The 22,044-nt window shown below is 42.4% G+C and overlaps 3 protein-coding genes and 1 long non-coding RNA gene across 5 annotated transcripts; 2 read left to right on the top strand and 2 right to left on the bottom strand.

The window, feature by feature from the left end:
* Window positions 1-751: 751 nt before the first annotated feature.
* On the top strand, window positions 752-14,635 carry LOC108162613. 2 transcript variants are annotated; one of them, XM_017297431.2, is made up of 6 exons: window positions 752-1,142; window positions 10,899-11,357; window positions 11,422-11,517; window positions 12,664-13,073; window positions 13,140-13,556; window positions 13,619-14,635. In XM_017297431.2, the coding sequence occupies exons 2-6, from the start codon at window positions 10,914-10,916 to the stop codon at window positions 13,950-13,952; spliced, it is 1,701 nt and encodes a 566-aa protein (XP_017152920.1). In that variant the 5' UTR covers window positions 752-1,142; window positions 10,899-10,913; the 3' UTR covers window positions 13,953-14,635. The 2 variants fall into 2 exon arrangements, with proteins under 2 accessions (XP_017152920.1, XP_017152921.1); XM_017297432.2 differs by lacking the exon at window positions 752-1,142 and adding an exon at window positions 7,417-7,743.
* On the bottom strand, window positions 829-1,950 carry LOC117189150. The gene is made up of 2 exons (XR_004473214.1): window positions 1,472-1,950; window positions 829-1,407 (listed from the first exon to the last, which is right to left on the bottom strand). It is a non-coding gene; the product is annotated as an uncharacterized LOC117189150 (long non-coding RNA).
* A 1,640-nt stretch (window positions 14,636-16,275) lies between the features above and the next one.
* On the bottom strand, window positions 16,276-21,829 carry LOC108162615 (interferon-related developmental regulator 2). The gene is made up of 5 exons (XM_017297433.1): window positions 20,966-21,829; window positions 18,829-19,513; window positions 18,516-18,759; window positions 16,974-17,201; window positions 16,276-16,907 (listed from the first exon to the last, which is right to left on the bottom strand). The coding sequence occupies exons 1-5, from the start codon at window positions 21,006-21,008 to the stop codon at window positions 16,824-16,826; spliced, it is 1,284 nt and encodes a 427-aa protein (XP_017152922.1). The 5' UTR covers window positions 21,009-21,829; the 3' UTR covers window positions 16,276-16,823.
* Window positions 17,315-18,446, top strand: LOC108162616. Its single transcript, XM_017297434.2, has one exon. The coding sequence runs from the start codon at window positions 17,476-17,478 to the stop codon at window positions 18,337-18,339; it is 864 nt and encodes a 287-aa protein (XP_017152923.1). The 5' UTR covers window positions 17,315-17,475; the 3' UTR covers window positions 18,340-18,446.
* Window positions 21,830-22,044: the final 215 nt, after the last annotated feature.

Below are 22,044 nucleotides of genomic sequence, written 5' to 3'. Positions count from 1 at the left end.
TTGATTGGAAGGTATATTAACGGTATATAGGTATATAATTGTAAATTTAAAAAATTTCATCAAACTGTTAAATCTAATTTTTAGGGGCATATTTAAGAAACTTCTTGAAACTTCAACACCCAGGTTTTTTAAGTTTTCGAGTTATTCCATTTAAATCATTCACTTTCAAAAACTTTCTCTTTGTCGCGATAGGGTCGATAGCCGTTTGGTGGAATTTGCTCTATTTTTTTGGATTTTGCTCTCTTTTTCTTGGTAGCATATCCTCCCTTCGTGGAGTGATTTTTCATTACAACAATTTCCCTGTTTACCTTTGACAGCATCCAATTTGTATGGGCAGTTAATTGCAAGCAGCACTAATCGAAAAATTATCAAATATCGTATTAATAAGTCCGCGGTAACTTTGATTTTCTAGCCACAAGTCAAGCTCTTTTAATAGTATTTTCCAGTATATTTTAAGACGCGCTATGGACTCACCCTCTTGTCGAATGCACCAATGTGGAAACCGTGTACAAGTGCCATTTAGAGCCATGTCCCAGGCCACATCGAATACTAATTAACCCACTCTTGTAGGAAATTAATTTATCAATCGGATAAAATTATGAGTTGACAGCTGAGGGTCCAAGCTAGCTGGTCATATTAAACCGAATATAAAAAATGGAACTTGAATACAAATAATTGGTCAGTATATTTACGGTATATTTTGAAATTTGTGACGTATGTTTTGGTATATTGCTGACGGTCAGACCGTATATGTTATCAATAGGTCCGCGGTTACACTGCTGTCGCAAAACTTATAAATTGTTCTCTTCAAAATTTTTAAAAACACCGCATATCAAAATATACATAAACCTAAATAATATTGTGGGCAAATGTGACAGTGCTGTAGTTAGAGTAGTTTTAGGGCACAATCAATCGGGGTGCTGCATATGCTGTATGAATACAAATAATGCGAAGTTCTGGAAAGGGGAAAGCAGAGTCCTGTGAAATGTGAAATAAATATATGCGAATAATTTATGTAATACAGTGCGTTTCAACACACAAAAATAGAAACGGGAACTAGTGAAAACGAGAAAAACTCCACCAACAAAACAAAACAGTATTCGTTTGTAATCATCATATTCTTTTATTGCAAAAAGTATTAGGTGAGTCTTTGTTTCGGGGAGGGTGAGTGTGTTCGTGTGCTATAAGCATAAATATCATAACAATCATGTTGCTTTCCTAAGCCCTCAACGTTGTCGCGTCATGAATTGTGACTCATTAGAGAGGGATTTCAGGTGCACTCCAGGTCCCCAGACCAACCTGAATCATTCCCACCTTTGATATGCTTAAGCCACATACGAATATGAGAATTGTCCTCAGCTTGCACTAGACTAGGGGAAGCGCTGCCAAATGTTCGGTCTGTTTAAACTGGAACCAATAGAGGAAGACTTACATATATAAAAGATACCTCTCGCTATTTTCCTCTTCTCACCCCCTTGATGCCACTTTTGCGCTTCAACGGGTTCCACTGTACGCCTACGTTCGACTCGGTGCAACAGCACCTAAATTGCACTCAACGCGCACTCAGCGCCAAGCGAACGCCGCCCCCCCCCTCCCCCTCCCGTCACTCCATCTCTTGCTCAGTCTTCTGCGCCTCGTCATTCGCCATAAGTAACGGCATGTTTTCAACTTGTATGTGGATACATACATTGTATGCATGCATACATACAATAAAGATATTTTTGTGTGCGTTCATTCACTTGTGCGCATTTTTATTGTTGTCGTATCTGTATTTTTATCATTTTTAGCCACCAAAACTGTAATTATCTCGCTATCTGCCCCTGTCGTCTGGCTCTGCTTTCCCAAGAATTATTGTCTATTTGCTTGCACCTAAAACCTGATTGCTGGGTACAGGGAACCCTTACGTTTAGCGACGACAAGCGGCAATAAAATAAATTGCTTTGCATGAATGTGTGTATCTACGCAGTACACATTCGATATAAAGAGCTGATAAAAAAAGTAATCTACTAAAATGAAAGATGCGGTAATATTTTACCTCAGATCTCTTTTACAATGTAATAAATACGGTAGAGCTTTTTAAATTGTATTCCCTAAAATCCCACAAAATGATGCCAAGTTATATATTTCTTCAAAAACATGCAATTTCAAGCATAAATGCTTGTCTTCACTGTGCCCCCTGACGCGAGACGAGATCAAAGCCTCTTTTCACTTTCCACATCATCGTATACACACACTCACACACGCGCATCACGCAATTCCCTGCCTCCCTCCCACTGACGAGTCGCTGACTGACACGGCCAAGGCGTTTCATTTAAAAGTGATTCAATCAGTTTAATTGATCGCACTCATACTCGTCTGTCTCCATCTGTGTGTGCATGCTACGTGCAGCGTGCACCTACGTACTTATATTTCAATTTTATTGTTTGCATTTATGATTTTTCTGCAACACTCGCAAAGTTCCCCCTCCCACCCCATGCAAGCGAAAAGGAGGTGCAGGTCAGTGCAAAGAGTCAACATCTTCGCTGACTCGCTCGCTCGCCTCGCCCATCCACTTAAATCGTTTACAGTTACTTCGATTTGGTGTGCGTGGCTATATTGGTGTCTTCTTTCGTCGCGTTGCCCTTTCAGATGCCGACGGCACGCGCTGAGCGCCTTGGGAGAATGGGAGACGACCGCGAGGAGGCAATATGAATTGTAAATGTAGGCAGAAAAGTCTGTTGTATAAAATTACCCGATTTTGATGGCGGTGCCTCTCGTCGGTGTGGGAAATGAATACCGACAGTCGACAGTCGTCGGAATGGGGATTTATTTGATAGCCTAGACTTTGAATATCTTCATTATACATTTTTCGTTTTGGTTGGTCGAAAATATATGTACATACAGCACAGAATAATACCATCTGAATAATCTAAATATCAGATGTAGAGCACGACTCAAACATCCTTAGACTTGTCCACATTTTCTTAGTCTATTGAGGGTTTCCCATAATCGAAAAAATGGCTTCGTTTCGAATAGCACAAATACAGACCATAAGTAGTCCGGAATATGTTACCATGAAATCAAAAAGATACAGATGTGGCATAAAAACGTATCACACGGCGATGAGAAGAGTCATTGCAAATGGAGAATGTTAATTTTAGGGATATGTTGGAACAGAGAAATCAATTTCCAATGTTCCAGCCTCTACAGAGATTTTCGTATACGTTCCAAAGATTTTTATTTTGTCATCAGCTGAAAATTGTATTCCAGAGTAATCTAGAATTGTTGGTGGAATTTACGTATTCAAATATATTTTATATGAACCTATAATCTATAAGACACATTACGATTTACGATTATTAAGACTATATTCATTTTGCCGAGCATTTTTCCATCTTTAATTTATCAGATACTCTTGATGGGAATTACAATTTCTTTAATTTCAAGCAATTATTTCCTTCTTTAGACTTGGACTTTGCATATTATTTCCATATGTTTGACCTTTAGACTTTTCGACGACCGTCAGAACTCAATTTGAATTCCTCCCCCGCTCCAGTCCCTCTATTCACTGACTGTTGTTTAGAGTCACATTTCTTATTTTGAGTTTCTTTTTTTTTCGTGGCGACTTTGATTTTACATCTAACAGCTAACATCAGCGCTTCTCTTTCAGCTTACGCTTAGCACTGCTCAGCGGGTCAGAATTTGCCATAGTATTCTCCCCTCAGCCCCCAATAATCATAGCACCCAAAATGGACGGTACTGCTTTGTGAGTATTTGGTAGATGGTGCTAGGTGTGCTGCGCCCCGTGCCCAGAGATGTTCGTTCTACCCGCATGACCACCCACCCGACCTGTTCATCTAGTATTTACTCTGCATGGAAATAATCTACATTTGTACTATGTATTTAGTAGTTTTATCTGGTAGTATACGCGCTCCCTTGATTTATGAGAGCTGTGCGTAATAAACAACTATTTATCGAACGGCGGAATCGAACTCGCTGGATTTATTTACATACATATATCTACAAATAGTACTCGTACAGCCACCCAATGATAGATTAATTCCCTGGGTTTGCGAAATGCCTAGAACTATAATGTAGTTTATGGGGAATATGGTGCGATATGAAAAGTTCGAAATTCATTGACCTTTTTGCTTCATCAGTATATTTATATTTTCATCATCCGTGCCTTCGTGGCTGAGAGAGGGAAGCGCTCTCTCTTCCAGTGTGGCTTAGCAGTTAAGGGTGAGCTTTCATATCCGGCATGAAATCGAATAGAGCACGACACCTTTTGTTTTACCTCTAAAAAACGCACTCTGTTGCACACGAAAATGTCGTCATACTGCGACACTTTTTGGAATCAATTTCATAGTTTTTTGTGTATCTCTTGCTGGATTTTATCTCCGTTTGTCGTCACTTTGAGGAGCCTATGCGTCAGCGATAAGACAACAGAACCCTACGCACATTTACGATGACGATTATCAATACCATTCAACAAAATCAAATACTACCTCTTTGTATAATCCGTAGAAATGTGAAAAGATCGATGATGGGAGACCAAAATTCGCCCAAGAAATATTTCAGTCTATGTAAATTAAATAAAAATTAAATGTACATGCGATTGATTATCATTGATTTTTAATAACCTATTTACACACTGACCCACTACTCCTTCAGAACTGCAACTGTCGGAGATAATCGGTGTATTTTCGCTTTCTTGCGGTTTCATTAGTGGTTTTTGCAAGCAGTGCAATACGTAGCTTTATGGAGTATGGCCAATAATCAGTTCGAATTGTCACATGACTCACAAAATCAAGCTTCTTCCTCTTCATAAAAGTAGTTCTTAGTCATGTTTTTTGTGTCCATATTTAAAGCAATCCTTCAAAAGTGATCCTATCTAAGCAGAATCATCCTCTAATATTTGAAAATAAATACATTTATTAGGTATATGTACATATATCATTTCAGGTCAAACCCCCTACGCACTCGACTCGCTCGTGCGATAACCCCCGGCTCACTCGCTTGTATCGCTCGCGTGGATATGAGTAAAGTATCGGACGACGACCCAAAACTTATTTATACAATAGAGAGATTATTATAAAATTATTCTCAGTTTATTTTGGTCACTGGATTATGAAATGAATACTCTTCTCTTTCCGTTATTCTTGCAATTTTTGCGTGAGTGACAGGCTCGGTCAGAGAGGATTGCAGGCCGTCATCGCACTTAGTCCTTGGTGTTGTTGTGTGCAAGACAGAGAGAAAAGTATCTTATTGAAGGCAGAGGGCTTCGCCAGACATTTGAAAGAACACAGCACCATTTGCAGGATAAAAAAGCGATTATGAATGAGAATTGTAGTGGAAATAAGCCCGACAAATGCATTCATAAATATTCATACAATGAATACGAGTTTGTATTCACTTGTCACTTTTATTCACATTGCCAATAATTTCTTTTGTATGAAGATAATTTTTGCGAAATATTTCTTCATTCGGTCAATAATTGTCCCAATTAGCAGCCTGAGAGGTGCGCGTTGCACGATTCACGTCGCTGCTGCTGGGTTTTCTGTGGGATTATTTGAGTTTTCCTTTTGATGAACACTAATGACAGCTAAGTGGAAATTAATTGACTTATATACGCCAAACAGGTCGACTTTTAGGCGCCCAGCACTGCGACGGCACACAAGAGTTAATTCAATTTAAATTTGAAGGTCGTGAGTGTTTACTTTTCAAGTAAGATTGGGTACGGTTGGGTTCGATTGGTGATCATGGTGTGTTCTCTGCATATTTATTCTAGCTATTATCAATCAAGCAGCGCACCTAGATCCCGCGCTGGCCCCAACGAACCTTGAATATTTATTCTTCGAGAGTTGTTTGTGGTCTGCCTGTAAGCTTTATTTTCGACGAGACTATTTCTGTGGCTGTGCTTTCGAAAATATTCCATATAAGTATATACACATACCATGAACTCCAAGACCTCCTTTATGACACGCACACATTTCACAGTTTGAGGAAACGCCTCTTGATTAGGATAGGTTCCTCCTCGTTCTTGTTAAATGAGCCCCATTGGGGGGTAACCTTCAGCTCTCGCCCACCAAGTCTAGGGGGTATAATTTTCACATTAGTGTTTTCCTTCGCTGAGATTTTCCTTAATTTGTTTTGTGGGCGTTGTCTCAGACACGCCACCTCCTTCAACACGAATTTGTTGACTTTGTACTTAACGAATAGGCCAAGAAATTTATGTAAATTAAATTCGAGTATACGAGCGCTTACACGTGTGTGCCTGTGGGCCGAGAGCGTAATCAAATATAAATTATTAACAATTTATTGTATAATTAAATGGAAACTGGTTAAATGGCATACACATTCGCCTTTCCTTGTACTCGTATTGTTCGTATATGAAGAATCTGCCAAGAAAGGGAAGGGAGAAGGGACGGTATTTATCGGAGACCTGGAGAGACTGCTTGAGTATCGTCGCGACTTCCAACAACATTTCATGTTTGAACTATCAGTTCGAGCAAATAAAAATACATATAAAACAAACATCTCTATCTCTAGCGTGCATTCAACCAGAGGCCCTGAGATCTCGTTCTCTTCGAGTCTCTCTCTCTCTGTCTCTCTGTCTCTCCTTTTCCAGTTGGGGCTACTTGGATCCAAAAACCAGTTGAATGTTGAATGTAACTCTCAGCTGCGGGCGGCTACAGCCAAAACAAGTTTACAATTTTTAGTTTGTTTTTTCTAAACTTTATCGACTTTGGCTCTGCAGTGAGTCCCTCACTGTCGCACTTATTGTACATATGATTAGCCAGCGTGGGGAGATTGAAAAAGATCCGAGAATATGTACATATGTACATATGTATGTATATGTGTGTGTCAAAATGCACAAGGCCGAAGCCCGAAGCCCCGACCGACTGAGGGGCGCTGCCGCATGACGCGTTTGAAACCAAGTCTTTGGTGCGTATTTTGTAGTTAACAAATGTTAAAGCGATTCTGTATTCTGTTTTCACATTCACATGATGTCAACAATGTTGTACATATTTATTTTAATTACCCAAAAATCAACCGATAGGCTGCAAAAGAAATTAAAAACATGTGTGCCATGAGGCCGTGCAATTTATATCAATTTTCAGAAGTACTTATCGAGGATAAAAAAATAAACAACTGAAAGAACTCGCTGTTGTGTTGGTTTATGGAAGCGTTTATTAGGCCGACATATTGTGATGGAAATTAATTGCCAAGCTGCGGAATTTAGGGACCAGTAACCGCTTCACCACCAGTAGAGTGCGAGCGCTCGGAAGCTCTTGCCCACTGCTTAAGAGAGAGAAAGAGAGCGTCGAAGAGAGAGCGAGAGAGAGAGAGAGATGACGCTCTGCTACTTGTTGTGTCATGCATACGCGTTCATGTGTGTGCGTCTCTTCGGGGGCCCCGTGGAAGATCGCGCTGCTCAGTCTTTTCCGCCTCGCGCCGATGGTCGTTCGGGTCGCAGCAGCGTTCTACAAACTATTTATATGCATATATAACTATTCCGACTATACATATGTCCGACAAGCAAACAAAACTCATAAATAGTGTATCTCTGTGTCTATCGAGTGTGCAGTGCGTGTGTCTGTGTGCTATTTTCGAGTTGTAATACATACAAAAAGAAAATCAAAGCACAGGAACGGAAAGGAAAGGAAACGAAAGGAACCACTTGGAAGAGCATGACCTCCGCGTAGCATGCCACAAATAAAACCGAAAGCAAGGCGCAGAAAAAGGAAATTCATTATAATGGTGTGTGTGTGTGGGTGTGTGTGTGTGCTCGTTATCAGACCATCTGTGTAATCAATTGATTGGCACACCTACCTACCGCCCACCCTCTTATTGGGCAACGCTCTTTGTTTTTTTGTTTTTTTTTCAACATTTGTATGTGTTGTTTTTGTTTCAATATTTCCGCTCCAATAAACCGCGATAGCCCCCAAAAGCGACCGAGCGCCCTTTGCCCGTAGAAAGCAGTGCATTTCACAAATACATACATACTATGTATAAGACTGATCAAAATATCCGCAATTCAAGTGTAAACCGGACTATCGAATGAGCTCATTCATCGAGTCAAATGCAGCTATCGAATCGTTTGAAATATTGATTACTGGTTTCTGCTCGAATTTGATCAATTTTCAATCTCATCAATTCAATTATGAAAGTGTGTGTTTTAGTAATTGATTAATATCTATCAAATCAATGTTTAAGTCCAAGAATCCACAAGTTTTGCAATAAACGATGGTGCTGTCCTCCACAGTGAGGGGATTATGTATATCCCATTTATGTGAAACGCACTGTGCTTCAATTTTCAGCTGAAATTCGCTCTGCTCGGTTCGCCTTTTGTCGCGTTTGACTTTTGGGTTGGCTTTATCTTATCGCCCGTCCGTCCGTCTGTTGGCGACCGAAGTAGAGTCTCGCTGTCGGTGTCGTTGTTTTTGTGGATTTGTTGTTGACAGCAGAAAGCAACAACTAAGACAAGTAACTAAAATGGAAAAAAAACATTCGTTCCATATACATAGCCTTAGCACCTTATATGTATGCTCGCTTGGGGTGTGCTTAATTTATTATTTGCTCTTCAAAAAAAAAAAAAAAATAAATAAAACGTTTGCCAAATATGGGGGAAACATAATAAAGACATGTTTGTTTGAACCAAGAATAATGGTATTTCAGGAGTGTATCGTGTCCGTCATTTGACAGAGGAATAGGCGGAGTATAAAACTAAGTATATACTAAGTAATGTTTGGGGTTACTCGTATTTTGAACACTTTATTTGATAATGGGTTACAAATGTCAAGTGAGTAATTAATGAGCGCAAGGCTAGTACGAGATATGTGACTGCCAATCGGCGGATCACCAAAAGACTGTACTTAAGATACCCAAACTCCCGATCTCGAGCCCTCGCTCGTCGCATCCGGGCTGGTCAGGGAATCTGTCTTCTCAACGATCTTGCAGAAGTCACTCAGTGGCCGCCCAGTGGCCAATATGCATATTTATTAACTGTACTTTGAGGTCTGTTTTCTTACATTCCACGCTTATGCGTGACTGGCAATTGTCCGCTGAAACAGTTGATTTTGTGTGTCTCTTAAGCCATACAATATTTCGCATAATTCACCGTAATAGCTACTGGTTTAACTATTTTCCATATTATTTACGATCCTTGTGAAATTATTATGTATCATGTAATTATTACACAAAACCCTAGATACTGCATGCCACCCTAGTGGGATAGGATTATTTCATATTTCATTTCGAAATAGAGATATCCGTGAAGCTGTTTTTGATCAACTATACCGGGGTCATCAAAAACGAATGTGTCCGCTCGCTTATGGGTAATTTGTACATATCGAATCAATGTCATTTCAACATTTGAACACTCTCTCTCTACTACCACTCTCATATTGCTATCGAAGCTCTGCCAGAGTCCGTATGATTTTCGCAACTTTTCAGAACTTAAAATGATTAAATTGGAAAAAAATAAGATTAAGAATTGTATACAATTCCGTACAAACTAGGGAATTATAAAGAAACGTCTTAATGGCGAATTTAATTTACTTACTAGAGTCGTAAAAGCCTTTCAACGAGAGAGATCAGCAAAAGTGATGATTCCCTGCCAACCGAGTGCTGGGTAAAATATTTCTCGAAACATTTAACAGCAGATTGTTTACTTCAACGGGCCATAAACATTGTTTCCAACCGTCACGTAAGAGAGCAAAACACACCTCCTCACCCTACCTCGTACATAGTACGAGTGCACTGTGTATTTACTTGCGACTCTTTCTCGGAAAGTATTGTTATCGCTTCGCTCTAAAGGCGAGAACTTGGCCTATTAAAAACCAATAAACCCACAACTAATTGAGAAGCACACAAAAAGTGTTGTTAGTTGCCTTTTAACGGACTGCAATTGAGTGTGGAGAGACCCTATCGAACAGTGCACTCGCACCCATTCACGAGTGTTCAACGACTCAGCATCTCGTGCGCCTTAATTGCTTGAATGTGGAACGACAGCTCAATGCTCAATGCTCAATGGATTTGCCTGATGTCTGAATGTCTCTCTCAGTCGCAATGTTGAATGCTTTTGTGTTCTGTTTCTGATATTTCTGATATTGTGGGTGTCAGGTTGCTGGCAGGCATTATTATCGATGCCCCTACATGTTTGTGTGTTTTCGTAGTACTTGATTGATGGATGGGTGGTGGGGACGGGACTGGCATAATAATGCCCCCTCTTTAAAAACCACTCTCCCCCTTAGGACGCCCAAGTGCTGCCAATTTCATTTTCATTCTGTTGGCGCACAAAACTCAGGAGTGGAGGACGACTGCTCAAATCCCACTAGGGTTATTCAACATTTGATTTGGAGCTACAAATATGTATCTATTGGAAAGGTTGAATGGGCAGAACTTTTAAATTTTTTTAATGAAAAATAACCTCATGTATGAAACGCGAGTCAAGCATCTCTGACCCGGGTATCCATAGGCCGTTTTTTGTTTTATTTCTCAATAAATCCTCAGATAAAGTTAAAAAATGATTGCATTTTAATTTCCTTTTAAAATTATGTTCTGGAATGAGTTACGCATGTATTGTAGATTATACGTTTTTCCTTTGAGTACCCCTAATGGCTCTGCGGCTTGTTTGCTTCGGAGCTGGCCCCAAGTACGGCCGGCCCTGAGTGGTACGGATGGGTAAACATTTGCATTTGCTTTTAAAACGAACCCAGACAAAGGCACAGCCCCAGACAAGAATGGGAATGTTTTTACAAAAACGAAACCCTTCATGGAAGCCGCTCCCCTTGGACCTTTGTACCCATGAACCCATGAGCCCCGTATAACTTTTTTGTTGGTTCATCTATCGGTTAACCCTTGGAGAATTAACTAACAGTCCCTCTCCTCTTTTTTTCCGCTTTTCTTTGCAGTTAATGTAATATAGGATGCTACCCAGTTTTGATACCTTAATGCGTTGCTCGAAGCGCGTTCTGCAATCGCCACTGGAGGCGACTGCGACGGCCAATCTCCAGATGCGGAATGGCCACAGCAAGGCCCCGGCCGGTGGCCTCTACGGCCCCTTCACGCCCGACAATGATCTCAGCTGCTCCGGACGGGGGGACTGCGTCAACAATACCTGTGTCTGCGACATCCGGTATGCCGGCGACGAGTGCAACTTCTTCAATCTGCCGTACTATGCCGGCATCTCCACCGTCTTCTATGTGGTGGCCCTCGTCTCTGTCATCCAGCTGCTCATCTGCATTGTGGCCGAGTACCAGCGCCTCAAACAGCCCTCGGTCCTCAGGGCTTGTCGCATCACCACCCAGAAGCTGCTCTACTTTATGGTCTTCGTGGCGGCCTCGTTGCGTGGAGCCTACTTCACCACTCCGGTGAGTCCCTTGCAATCAATCGCAATTAAATATACGACTAACTTTATGTTTGTATACATTTCAGTTGGATCTACAGCCTCAATGGGCCGTAACCCTGATGTCCGCTTATTACCCATTGCTCATGACCTGCGCCTCCCTGATCGTCTGCATGTGGGCCGAGGTGAGTGCATTACCACGCCAAAACTCTCTTCCAAGAATACTCTTGCATACTCAGAGGTCAAGAAGTAGATAACTATTCGGTGTAATAGATGACTAAGTGAAACTTATGACAATCTAAAAATGTTTTCTTACGTCGGGGCTTTCAGTATCTATTGAGTATTGAGTGGAATATCAGAAGACTGTACCTCAATAGATGGCAATAAACGAATAATAAAGCACACTCTTGTGGCACGCACGTGGGAATAAAGTCACAAGACTCCATTATAGGCTATAGAGAGATTGCAGATTTTATCTGTAGAAACAGGAAAACCATAGAGATAGCCAAATGTAGTGCCCACGATCCACTGTCAATCGGTGGGCCCTTCATTGCTCACTTTGAAGCTTGAATTGCAACAACAGCATACATTGAGTGTGCATGATTAATGATGAACGGTCTCAGAGTTGAACTATAACGTTCTTTCTCTGAAAGGTTACCTCTACCTTCCCCCAAATGTCCTCTAGTACGTGCGCCTAAACCCAATTTAACGCATTTGAATATAGATAACACCTACAACGCGTACAGTCGTAGATAACGCCATGGCCGTGGCTGCGCCTGGTTATAAATTCACTCTATAAATTTCTTTGATAAGGCAGAAGCTGGGCTATATTTCCAGTCACGAGCGCATCTCTATGTTTAGGAAAAATAATCAGCCAGCACACAGTCCAGACTAAAATTAATCGCGTCTAAGCAATGGGAATCGGAAGAGCAGCACCCTCTTAACTATGGTGGGAACTGTGAGCGATCGTAACTCTGACTAAGGTGAAAATTGTGTGAAGTGGGCGGTGGGCGATGTGCGATATGCGGTGTACGGGGTTGTTTTGCTTTTTAATATCGACTGAAGTACAGCTGTACTTGGGTAGCCGTAGGTGCAAGTGCACCTAGAACTCAATTGTTTTTGCTACACTTCTGCGCAGCGTATCTTGGGGTCCGGAGACCGGGCCCGACACCGCGACCGCGACCCATATTGATAGGCCAAACAGGCAGCGGACAGGCAGAGTACACAGTTTCTATTATACGCGAGCATTAATCAAACTTTGAATCGGCAATAGGTGTACGGCGGTCTCTAATTGGCATTATTCATTCATTCGTTGATTCGGACTGTTTCAGATCTTTCACCTGCGCGATATTCGCTGGGAGAAGTCGCAGTTCCTTTCGAAGAGTTTCCTCGGCTTTGTGGCCTTCAACTTCTTCCTGTACAGCCTGTTTGGCATAGAGGTGTTCAGCTCGCTGATCAACGCGGAGCGGCGGGACTACGCGCACATATTCAATGGCTGCTATGCGGTATTACTGCTGATCGTGGTCGTCTTCTTCCTCATCTACGGCGTGGAGGTGTTCTTCAAGCTGCGCGGCGGCTTTGTCTACGACCAAACGGGCAAGATCCTGGGGCCCAGCGAGGCGATCGTGAACGCCTCACAGCTCCACCAATCCCGCTTCGGACTCCTCAGTCAGGCCGTTATGCTCATCGTGATTGTCGGCTTTCTCACCTCCGAAACTCTGGGCGATTTCTGGAAGACCAAGTGAGTGGATAGAAGCACGAAAAGTACTTTCTAATGGATACTAAAACCAACGTTTTTCCTCTGCAGGGTTCCTGTGAACTCTCGCAACTGGCATGACATCATTTTTCGTATTGCTGAGATCGGCGTTGCTCTGTGGTTCCCCTGCTGCCTGTGGAACTCGATGGCGCCCGAACAGCTCTGGATACTGAATCCGCGCAAGCTGCTCTCGCGCCAGATTGATCCGTCGATACCCACTCTGAATGCCGACACCAATAAGCTCTCGCCCGAGGAGGGTCAGTCGTTCCTGGCGAAAAAGGATTGCTGGATATGCTACGACAATGACAAGCCCGAGCCTCTAATCCAGCCCTGCCGTTGCACCGGCGACGTTAGCTCTGTCCACCACGAGTGCCTCAAGCGCTGGCTGGTCGAGAGCTGCAGCAAAACGGAGGCCCAGCTGTCCTGCAAGGTGTGTGGCCATCCCTACGAGATTGAAAAGTCCAAAAAGTGAGTTGTGACACATCGAAATCGAATGCTTATTAATTCAAAATATTTCAATCATTCGACAGACTAGAGTGGGACAAGGGCTTCACCATCCAACACTGGTCCAAGACAGTGATACTGATCACACTGATGTGCGTGACGGGTGCCACCGCCTGGGTTGTTATCCAAATGTACGTGGACCCCCTGGTGCGGGTCATGACAGTCGGCGTAGCCGTCCTCATTGGCTATGTGTGTGTCAAGTGTCTGGGCGAGAACACCGTGGTTGCCTATCAACGTGCCAAAGTGAGCTCGATTAACATTGTGACCAGCTCGGAGATGGAGAAGCTCCACACCATATGCGAGGATGTCAGCTCCGCCAGTACATCGGCAGCCGCAGCACCGACTGGCGCTGCCTCTTAATGGTAGAGCGCGTGACAGCAGACGAGAGAGAGAGAGAGCGAGAGAGAGAGTCTATGCCATAAGGAACCACATCAGCCACACATCGGCAGCGCAGATCAGCAGAACTTACAGACATTATTACTTACTTATTGTATCTAGTTTATTGATTTTACTATTTTTTTTTTTATTTATTTTGCTGGTTACAATTTTTCTATTTTTTTGTATTTTTTCAGTCAATTTACGTTCCACGTAGTACACACAGGCAGCCAGCCAAGTCGTTATCGTGTTTTTGGTTCTCCAATCCATCCCATCCATCCATCCTATCTTATAGCCCGTGTTGTAGTCCTCTCACATTTCCCCCTTATTTTCTGATATGTTTGTCGTCCTATCACTTTCTACTTTAACTACGCAGCCTCCACCGGGAATCGAACCCGGGACCGGACGGTTTATAATGCGTTTTGCACACGTTTTGCTCAATGCTCAATCACATCACACCCTCCCCCCTCAACCGTGTACATAGGTTTACGAAAGAAAGGAAAGAAAAAGGAAAACGAAACGAGACGAGACGGTAGCGAAAGCCGTCGGTTTCGATTACCGAGTCAATTGTGTCTCTCAAATTATCATGCAGATTTCCAAAAGCGAAATGTATTACAAGAAGCCAAATATTATTAGTCTCTAAGCATATAAGCCAGTATCACTTACACGAAAGAAACACGAAACACGAAAAACGAAACGGATAGAAACATCTTGAGATTATGAACGCGTTGCCAAGTAGCCTGAAGAGCGAGCAGAGAGTAAGTAAATAGATAGAGATAGAGCTTCGATGCGCCAGCGATCAGCCCGATCGTAGGTCTGATCTGTAGTTTATAGCTTACTTTTATTAACAATTAATTTATGAAAGCCTTTTGCATTTCATCCACTTCATGAACCGCCCCTGTCCTTTGCACCAACACACAACTTGGCGAATATTAGTTTAAGCGTATAAGTTTTAACTTTGTATTCTGTTGGAATAAGCGTATTAATTCCTAAGCTATAAAGGTCCGTAAAGGATTGTCATAATTTATCAACCACACACACACACACACACACACAATATACCCCTTAAATATATATATTAATATATTTGTACTATATGCTATATGTAATGTACATTTTATTGTATCCGGAACATACAATTTGTCAAAGCAAAGTAAAACGAAACAAAACACCCACAAAGATTTACATACAATTTAAGCTACCATACATACAATTTTTTGTGATAAAAACAAACAAGTTAATAATAATTATAAAATTTATAAAATTCCAAATTTCAATTCTTTTTGATGACCATGGGGATTATTGGCCCTGACTGGTGGAAATTCATGGAAATTTTTAGTATTGTTGGAATACAAATTTGAAACATTATTGAATTTCTCTTGGATGCATGAACATTCATATTGTATGTATGAAGGTATTTCGGGTCATAAGAGTTCTTTTATAGAACAACGGATATTGAGGTTCATTGATGGCAGACTGAGAGAACCTTTACTTAATTGTTTTTGAAAACAATTTATTCGTTAACTACCAATTCGGATCTTATCATTCGAAATATTGAGACACGAATAAGGTATGAATTTGTTTTTGACAGATTTGCAAAAGTTCTTTAGAAGAACATAACCCAAGCAGATAATATAGACAACTATTTTTTAGGAGTTCTTTAGAAGAGAAATATAATGCTTTTATAGAAAGTCAATTTACTTTTCGGTGAATACATTCCATCAAATAAAACTTTGGATCTTTTTTCTTTTATTAGGAAAAAAATACAGCAATACCTCTTCGTGGCCATTTTGAAGTGAATATGAAGTAACACAAAATACAGGAAGAAAACATCTTTTATTTTGGAAAATTTTTGGATTTTTCTTGGGTATATCCATTTGTGGTATTCCGATTAATAAAAGATGTAGTTGATTACTCTTTGGACAATTTTACAAATAGATGAATGTTGGACAGACAATTGTTTGCTGGTGTATTTGGATCAATTGGATTGACAAATCTATCCACCGAAACGCATTTAAAGGAAATACCCTTCAAGCTAGATTTAAAAATATACTCGTATGTTGTCCAGACCGATTCTGCTGTACGCAGGAAGGATTTTCGTTTCGCTTTCTTAAGCGCTTTTCCACTGCCGCCCCCATACGAGACCGAGAACAAAGCCCAGACAGAAATGCATTTCATTGAGTTTTTAGGCCTAAAGTTATTTATTTTACATGTAATGACTATAAAATAAATGTATTTATATAGCTTATATAATATGCATAATAAAAAGCATAGTCGATCTTTGACTAACTTTAGTTTTTTTCGTTTCTTTTTTTTTGTTTTGTTTTGAACTACTTTTAGCAACGACATCGAAGTAGAAATAGTTTTGTTTTAGATTCTATATATAAAGTATATGTAGGTTTGGATGTATATATTTATAGTGTAAATCAAGATCAACAACGTAAGAGGCATGTCCCGCCCCAGCGCCCCGAAAGCGGGGAGTCATGCGACGAGTACAGGCTAAATTTCATATACATAACAACAAAAGATGTGCAATAATTCAGATCGAAGCACACACAATTTAATATTGTGTTAGTGCTAATATTTTAATAATAATGGCCTATGCTCGTGTTTAGTGCTTATAAATATTTTGTTTCAATTTTGTTGCATTTGCTGTTTTTCCAGAAACATATCCTAAATTTAGACTTAGTTTCAGCTTTGGCTATGCTATGCCCTGTTCAAGCTACAATTAGAATAGACACAATTCAACTAGCGGGTCGTTGGCTATGGGATTTTGAGAGGTTTCGTTTTGTTCTGTTTTGTTTTGGGATGCTGTTTCGCTGTTGGCGAGTAGAGGGATGGTTTATTTTTGCAGCTTTAAGTGACGACGGCCGATCTCTTGTCCCGATTCTTTCCACGCGAAATGGAGCGTGCCTTGAACGCGGCAGCGTTCACCAGATGCTAAGGGATGGAGATGATGAAACCTGTTCGTTAGAGAGATCCTAGATGTCTGATCAATCAACTTACGCGCTCCAGCTTGGTCGGCTTTATCTTGGCATTGCCATTGATGCCAGTGTTGGTGGGACGCGCTCCCAGCTCGAAAATGTCGCGTATGAACTCGTTCTCCTGCAGCTGGGAGGTCATTCCAGGCCCCATCACTGTGCAGAGGGCCGAATACTGGTGGTGAATGGACCATGAATCCAGTGTCAAGGACTCCGTGCCAAAGCGAATGTTGATTTCCGGAGAAATGTCCTCCTAAAATAATACACAGAACATTTTTCGTAACATCGAATAGGCATGGAATGGAAATTCAAATCAATTTTCGAAATTTTGTAAGGGGAAATGCGAATTTTCCTCATTTTAAGTTTTACTTCCGTATGGAATAGATCAAATTCTATGATCAGATAAATTTTTTTAGTAAAAAATAGTAACAAAAAAAAGTGTACAAAATTCCAAAAATAAAAAATTGATTCAATTTGGTTATCGTTTCTTGTAACTTTTGCAACATTTTGAATTCTTTTCGATTGAAATGCTGGTGACCACATATCAACATGACTACGTTCCGCCCAACGCCAAGCGATACGAGTTCCTCACCAGAGCCAAGGGCTTTGAGGGACAAGAGGGCGCAAAGGTCGTCGAATGTCAGTGTATTGATGAGGAGAAGATCAAGGCGCCATCTGATGCCTCGAAGGACTGCTCGGGCGTGGAGTGGACGGGCATTGCGCCAATGGGAAGACTGGTGGATCCACGGCTCATACCCACGGCCCTGGCCCAGGATCAGGTGGACAAGATGGCCTTCTCTGAGGAAACGGACTGCTTCAAGCTGCAGCCAAACCGCTTTCTCAAGATCCTGCGCACTGTCTACCCCGATCTGTACGAGCGACTGAAGGTGATGCCCAAGGAGGAGCTCAGCCGTCGGCTGGAGAAGAACCGCATGTTCACAACGTACCAGATCGACTTCTGTGCGATGAACGAGTATCCCGAGGGCATATACGAGAGTCTCAAGACCGAGGACGAGGCCTCCAAGCTGAATGCCAACAAGTTCCTGACCAACAAGGCGCCCTGCTCCGAGTTCCGCTCGAATGTGATGAACGAACTGGACAGGGAAACCTCCATGGGCTACGAGATGTCGCCGGATGAGTGCGAGAAGACATACAAGCCCTTCAAGACCACGTTCGCGGACTCCTCGCGCTTCGTCGCGTCGGGAAACAATTCCCACTGGAACGCGGCACCGGCCACCTATAGGAAGGTGCCCGACTTCACCGAATACATGGACTCGATAAGCCGCAACGGCTGTGTAATCATGAGAAACAAGTTGCACGACCACTCAAAATGTCTCGCAAACTACTGCAAGCACGAGCTCAAGTTCACCTGCAACGACATGAAGCCGTAAATTGCAATTGGATCATCCTTGCAATCAGCCCTACTCGAATGTCCTGTTGATCTCGTGCCCTCTGGAGTTTGCATTTTTGGTTCAAGTAAATAAATAAGTAAATAAAACTTGTTGTTTCTTAGTGGGTTCTGGTCTCTTACTGGGTGGGGGAGGGGGGTTCTGTGTTGTCCACTCACCTCTAGATAACGCAACACATCCCGGAAGGTTGCACGCTGAGCCTTGCGATCGCGCTTGGCCCGATACTTGTGCGAATCGGTGGCCAGCTGCTTGACAGCCTCGCTCAGCTCGGCGATTTCTTCCTCAAGGAAGTCGTCATCGTGGGCACGACCCGATTCCAGTATCAACGCAATGGTTTCGCCAGCGGCCATGCGGACATCCAAATGTGGGGACTGCAAGAGGCCCAAGAACTTCTTGATCGATCTAAAAGTGAGTGAACGGCATTTAATAAGTCATTTCTGGTGCTATAATCGTTGGGGTTTAAGGACTTACGGGAACATGTTGTTTCCGGTGGTCATCAGCGACACGAAATCACCCGGTGGTATGAGAGTCAGGAGCAGGCCCCAAGCACTTAAAGACTCGGCATGCAGAGCTCCCGCTTCGGCGGTGACCGACACTGGGGTCTTGTCGTCGCCCCGCAGATAGCTGCCGGCAAAGATGGCCTCGAAATACTGCATCAGGCGGACCAATTCGGCGACATCCTCGCAGCCCAAGAAGCTGAGCAGTCCAAGAGCCGTGACGCACTTGCCTCTGGCGTCGAAGCCGATGGACTTGTCCTGAACGGTGGTCAACAGAAACTGGTTCATGGCCTTGGAGATTCCCTTGTCGCCGCCCATCTGAAGTACCAGCAGGGGGGCCAGACGTGCGCCCCAAACCTGCTCTTGACCCTTGCCGCGACGGATGCTCTTCTCCACAAAGTCCATCAGCGTCATCTTGCGGTCCTCTACGAAATCGGGCATATAGCGGTGCATCAGCAGCTCACAGATAGCCTGGAGGGCCTGAACACGGGTCTGGGCCGACTTCTCGGTGGCCTGTTCCAGAGCCTTCTCGAATTTCTCCTCGAAACGCTCATTGGCCAGGTCGTCGTTGGCCTCCGAGGAGGCAACCTCCGAGACGTGCGAATAGACGCTCACATTATCAAAGGACTCGTCCTCGGAGTTCGACTCATTAGTCCGACCTGTTGAACAGATGGGAATGGAGTGGAAGGAAAAGAATTTAGTATTTAAAACTGTAATGGGTTTGAGGGAAACTGTAGCGATCGGTGCATTAATAAAAGCACAACGGTTCACATTCCCGCTTGTCAAACTGTTTGAGAAATGAGTCAATCATTGGGTTGGCCAAGCTTTCCGCCTTTTTCCTCGTTGTCATGATATAAGTACATATGCATGTACATGTGTACATATCTCTATACACAAAGAGAAATTGATTTACATTTGGTGCTGCCGTGAATGACCTTCAGGGAAACAGTTTTAGAGTCAACGTTGTGCAACAAGTTTTGTTTCATTTTCTTTTCGAAGAAAAACCTGCGTCCACGCGCACAACTTTCCCACCTGGCTATTTGGGACAAGGCAATTTCCGTCTCCGTCTAGCATTTTCCACCTTTCACAAAACCATTCGCAGGCAACAACAAATGCGGTAACAACAAGAGCGAGAAGAGGAAGAAAACCAGCTGTTGGGCAAAAAGTGGGGCTGTGTTTGCTTTTGAAAGTTGCTTTTGCTTAGGATGAAGCGACAGGGATGGAGGGAGAGGGAGAGTAAACCAATCTGTGTTTGAGCGTAGTATGTACAATTGTACGTATTGATGTATGTACACACGTATTGTATGCCTGCATAATAGTTGCATAATTTGTGGGTCACAATGTCTATAGGTGGGGTGCATCACTAACAGAAAAAGACTACCGCGTGCTTATTTATAGTGGGAATTCGGAAATAGTACAAGTACTCGAACTATTTAGAATTAATTAGGTTAATTGCTTTTCAGGGGATCATCATGTCAAACGGACTTCCTCCAACTCGATTCTTTTTGACTTATACACAGATGAGTCCCATACGCTCAATTGAACCCAAAGAACCCAACTAATGCGCATTTATTGGGGAAATGTTCCCATTCTCTATCCTATGCTCTCCGAGACTGATATCCCTCTTGATACCCGCTGATGGAAGGCACTTGCACATGTATTTACTTGAACACATGCATACATGCGGGTGTGCCTGTATGAAATCGGTTTTGATAAGCTGGCATTGAACGTATGTATTTTTTGTATTTATTTATACACACATGCACATACACATTTGTATAGATTCCGCTTCTTATATAGCTGTATTGTTGCCAGCTGAGCGACGAGCGCGTGAAAAGCTTTTCATGCCAGCACAGCAACAACACAAAAAAAATAATTATTTCATTTCATGCCAAACAGGTTGTGGGCAGCCGCTAAATACATGCATACATATTTAAAGAGTATTTTCGTCGTCGCATGACTAATGCAAAGGTCAGGCAAAGCAGCTGTAGAAATTTCGCTTGCATTTGCCTCGCCTCCCTCCCACACCCCCACTCCCACCACCACTCACAAACTCGCACACTCACACCGCAATACAATCTCTTTCTTTGTCGTCTTCTTTTGTAACTTACCTTTGCCTTGTCCTCCTCCTGATTTCTTATTGCGTCGCGGCATGTTGATGTTTTTGATTTTGCGTTTCTCACAAATTTTATTTGAAAACGATGACGTTTTCGTTGGTATTGTCGACCTGCCTGCTCAGTTGAACACAAACTCAAAAGGGAATAAATACCCTGTAGCCGAGTGGGTCCTCGACTCTGACCGCAGAGAAGTCTACACGACAAAAAAAATGTCTACTCGCTTTGGCGGCAACCGAACGCACGTGTTCCTTCCGATTTATTGATTTTGTCTCGAGAATTTAGGTTAAATTTGAATTTAGTTGGGTTTTAGGTTAGAGATCAGGAGATATTTTGATCAGGACGCAGCTATGCAAAAGCTTTGATGCTTCCAATTTTTAGCAATCCTACACAATTGTCTTTGGTGGTATTGCTGCTGCTGCTGCACGCGGCGTTTGGAAATGGTGAACACCGATTGCAATTGCGGAATGAAGGTTGACACTGGACGCGATCGTATTTTATTTATACAGGTGCGCGGCTGTTGGTGCTCTTCTGGCTGGGCGATTCTACAAAAATGTTGTGCTCTGGTTGTCGTTGCAGAAAATTTCATGTTTAATTGCAATGAAGACACTCTGCGCTGGCAGCCACTCCGCTCCGCCCTGTTCTTTGTGCTATGGTGAAATTCCTCTGCGCTCGTTTTGGGGTTTTTTGTACTGGTATTTTAGTTTGTTTTTTTTTATCTCGCCAGCGTTTGCACGGCACGGCTTGTACTTGACGGCTTGTAGCTTTCGAAAGCTCTGCGAGCACAAATAATGCAACAAATTTAAGCACTTTGATTACGATTTTCACGAAATTTGTTGTTTTTGGCGAGTGACGAAACCAGTGGGCATATGGATAAAATATACGGTCTCACCGTCAGAAATATACCGAAATATACGTCACAGTTTCAAAATATACCGTAAATATACCGATAAAAAACTTAGCTTAGACCACATAACACCCCTCTATTTAAACAGGCGAACGTAATCCGCATAAAAAAATACTGTTAATGAATTCTTCTTGTAAATCCTTCCTCTTAACTTACAAAAAACACACGA

Source organism: Drosophila miranda, chromosome 4 (genome assembly GCF_003369915.1).
Source record: "Drosophila miranda strain MSH22 chromosome 4, D.miranda_PacBio2.1, whole genome shotgun sequence".
Taxonomy (NCBI): Eukaryota; Metazoa; Arthropoda; class Insecta; order Diptera; family Drosophilidae; genus Drosophila; species Drosophila miranda.
Note: the sequence above shows the minus strand (reverse complement) of the source record. Positions and strands in the feature narration are given on the sequence as shown.

Bases quoted from the DNA above. Each gene is read 5' to 3' on its own strand.
- LOC108162613 (XM_017297431.2), top strand. From the start codon at position 10,914: ATGCTACCCAGTTTTGATACCTTAATGCGTTGCTCGAAGCGCGTTCTG. The intron at 11,518-12,663 runs GTGAGTGCATTA...GGACTGTTTCAG, and splicing joins TCGTCTGCATGTGGGCCGAG to ATCTTTCACCTGCGCGATAT. The intron at 13,557-13,618 runs GTGAGTTGTGAC...ATCATTCGACAG, and splicing joins GAGATTGAAAAGTCCAAAAA to ACTAGAGTGGGACAAGGGCT.
- LOC108162616 (XM_017297434.2), top strand. From the start codon at position 17,476: ATGCTGGTGACCACATATCAACATGACTACGTTCCGCCCAACGCCAAG.
- LOC108162615 (XM_017297433.1), bottom strand. From the start codon at position 21,008: ATGCCGCGACGCAATAAGAAATCAGGAGGAGGACAAGGCAAAG. The intron at 17,202-18,515 runs GTGAGTGGACAA...GTATTATTTTAG, and splicing joins ATGTGTTGCGTTATCTAGAG to GAGGACATTTCTCCGGAAAT. The intron at 16,908-16,973 runs GTAAGTTGATTG...TCCATCCCTTAG, and splicing joins AGCCGACCAAGCTGGAGCGC to CATCTGGTGAACGCTGCCGC.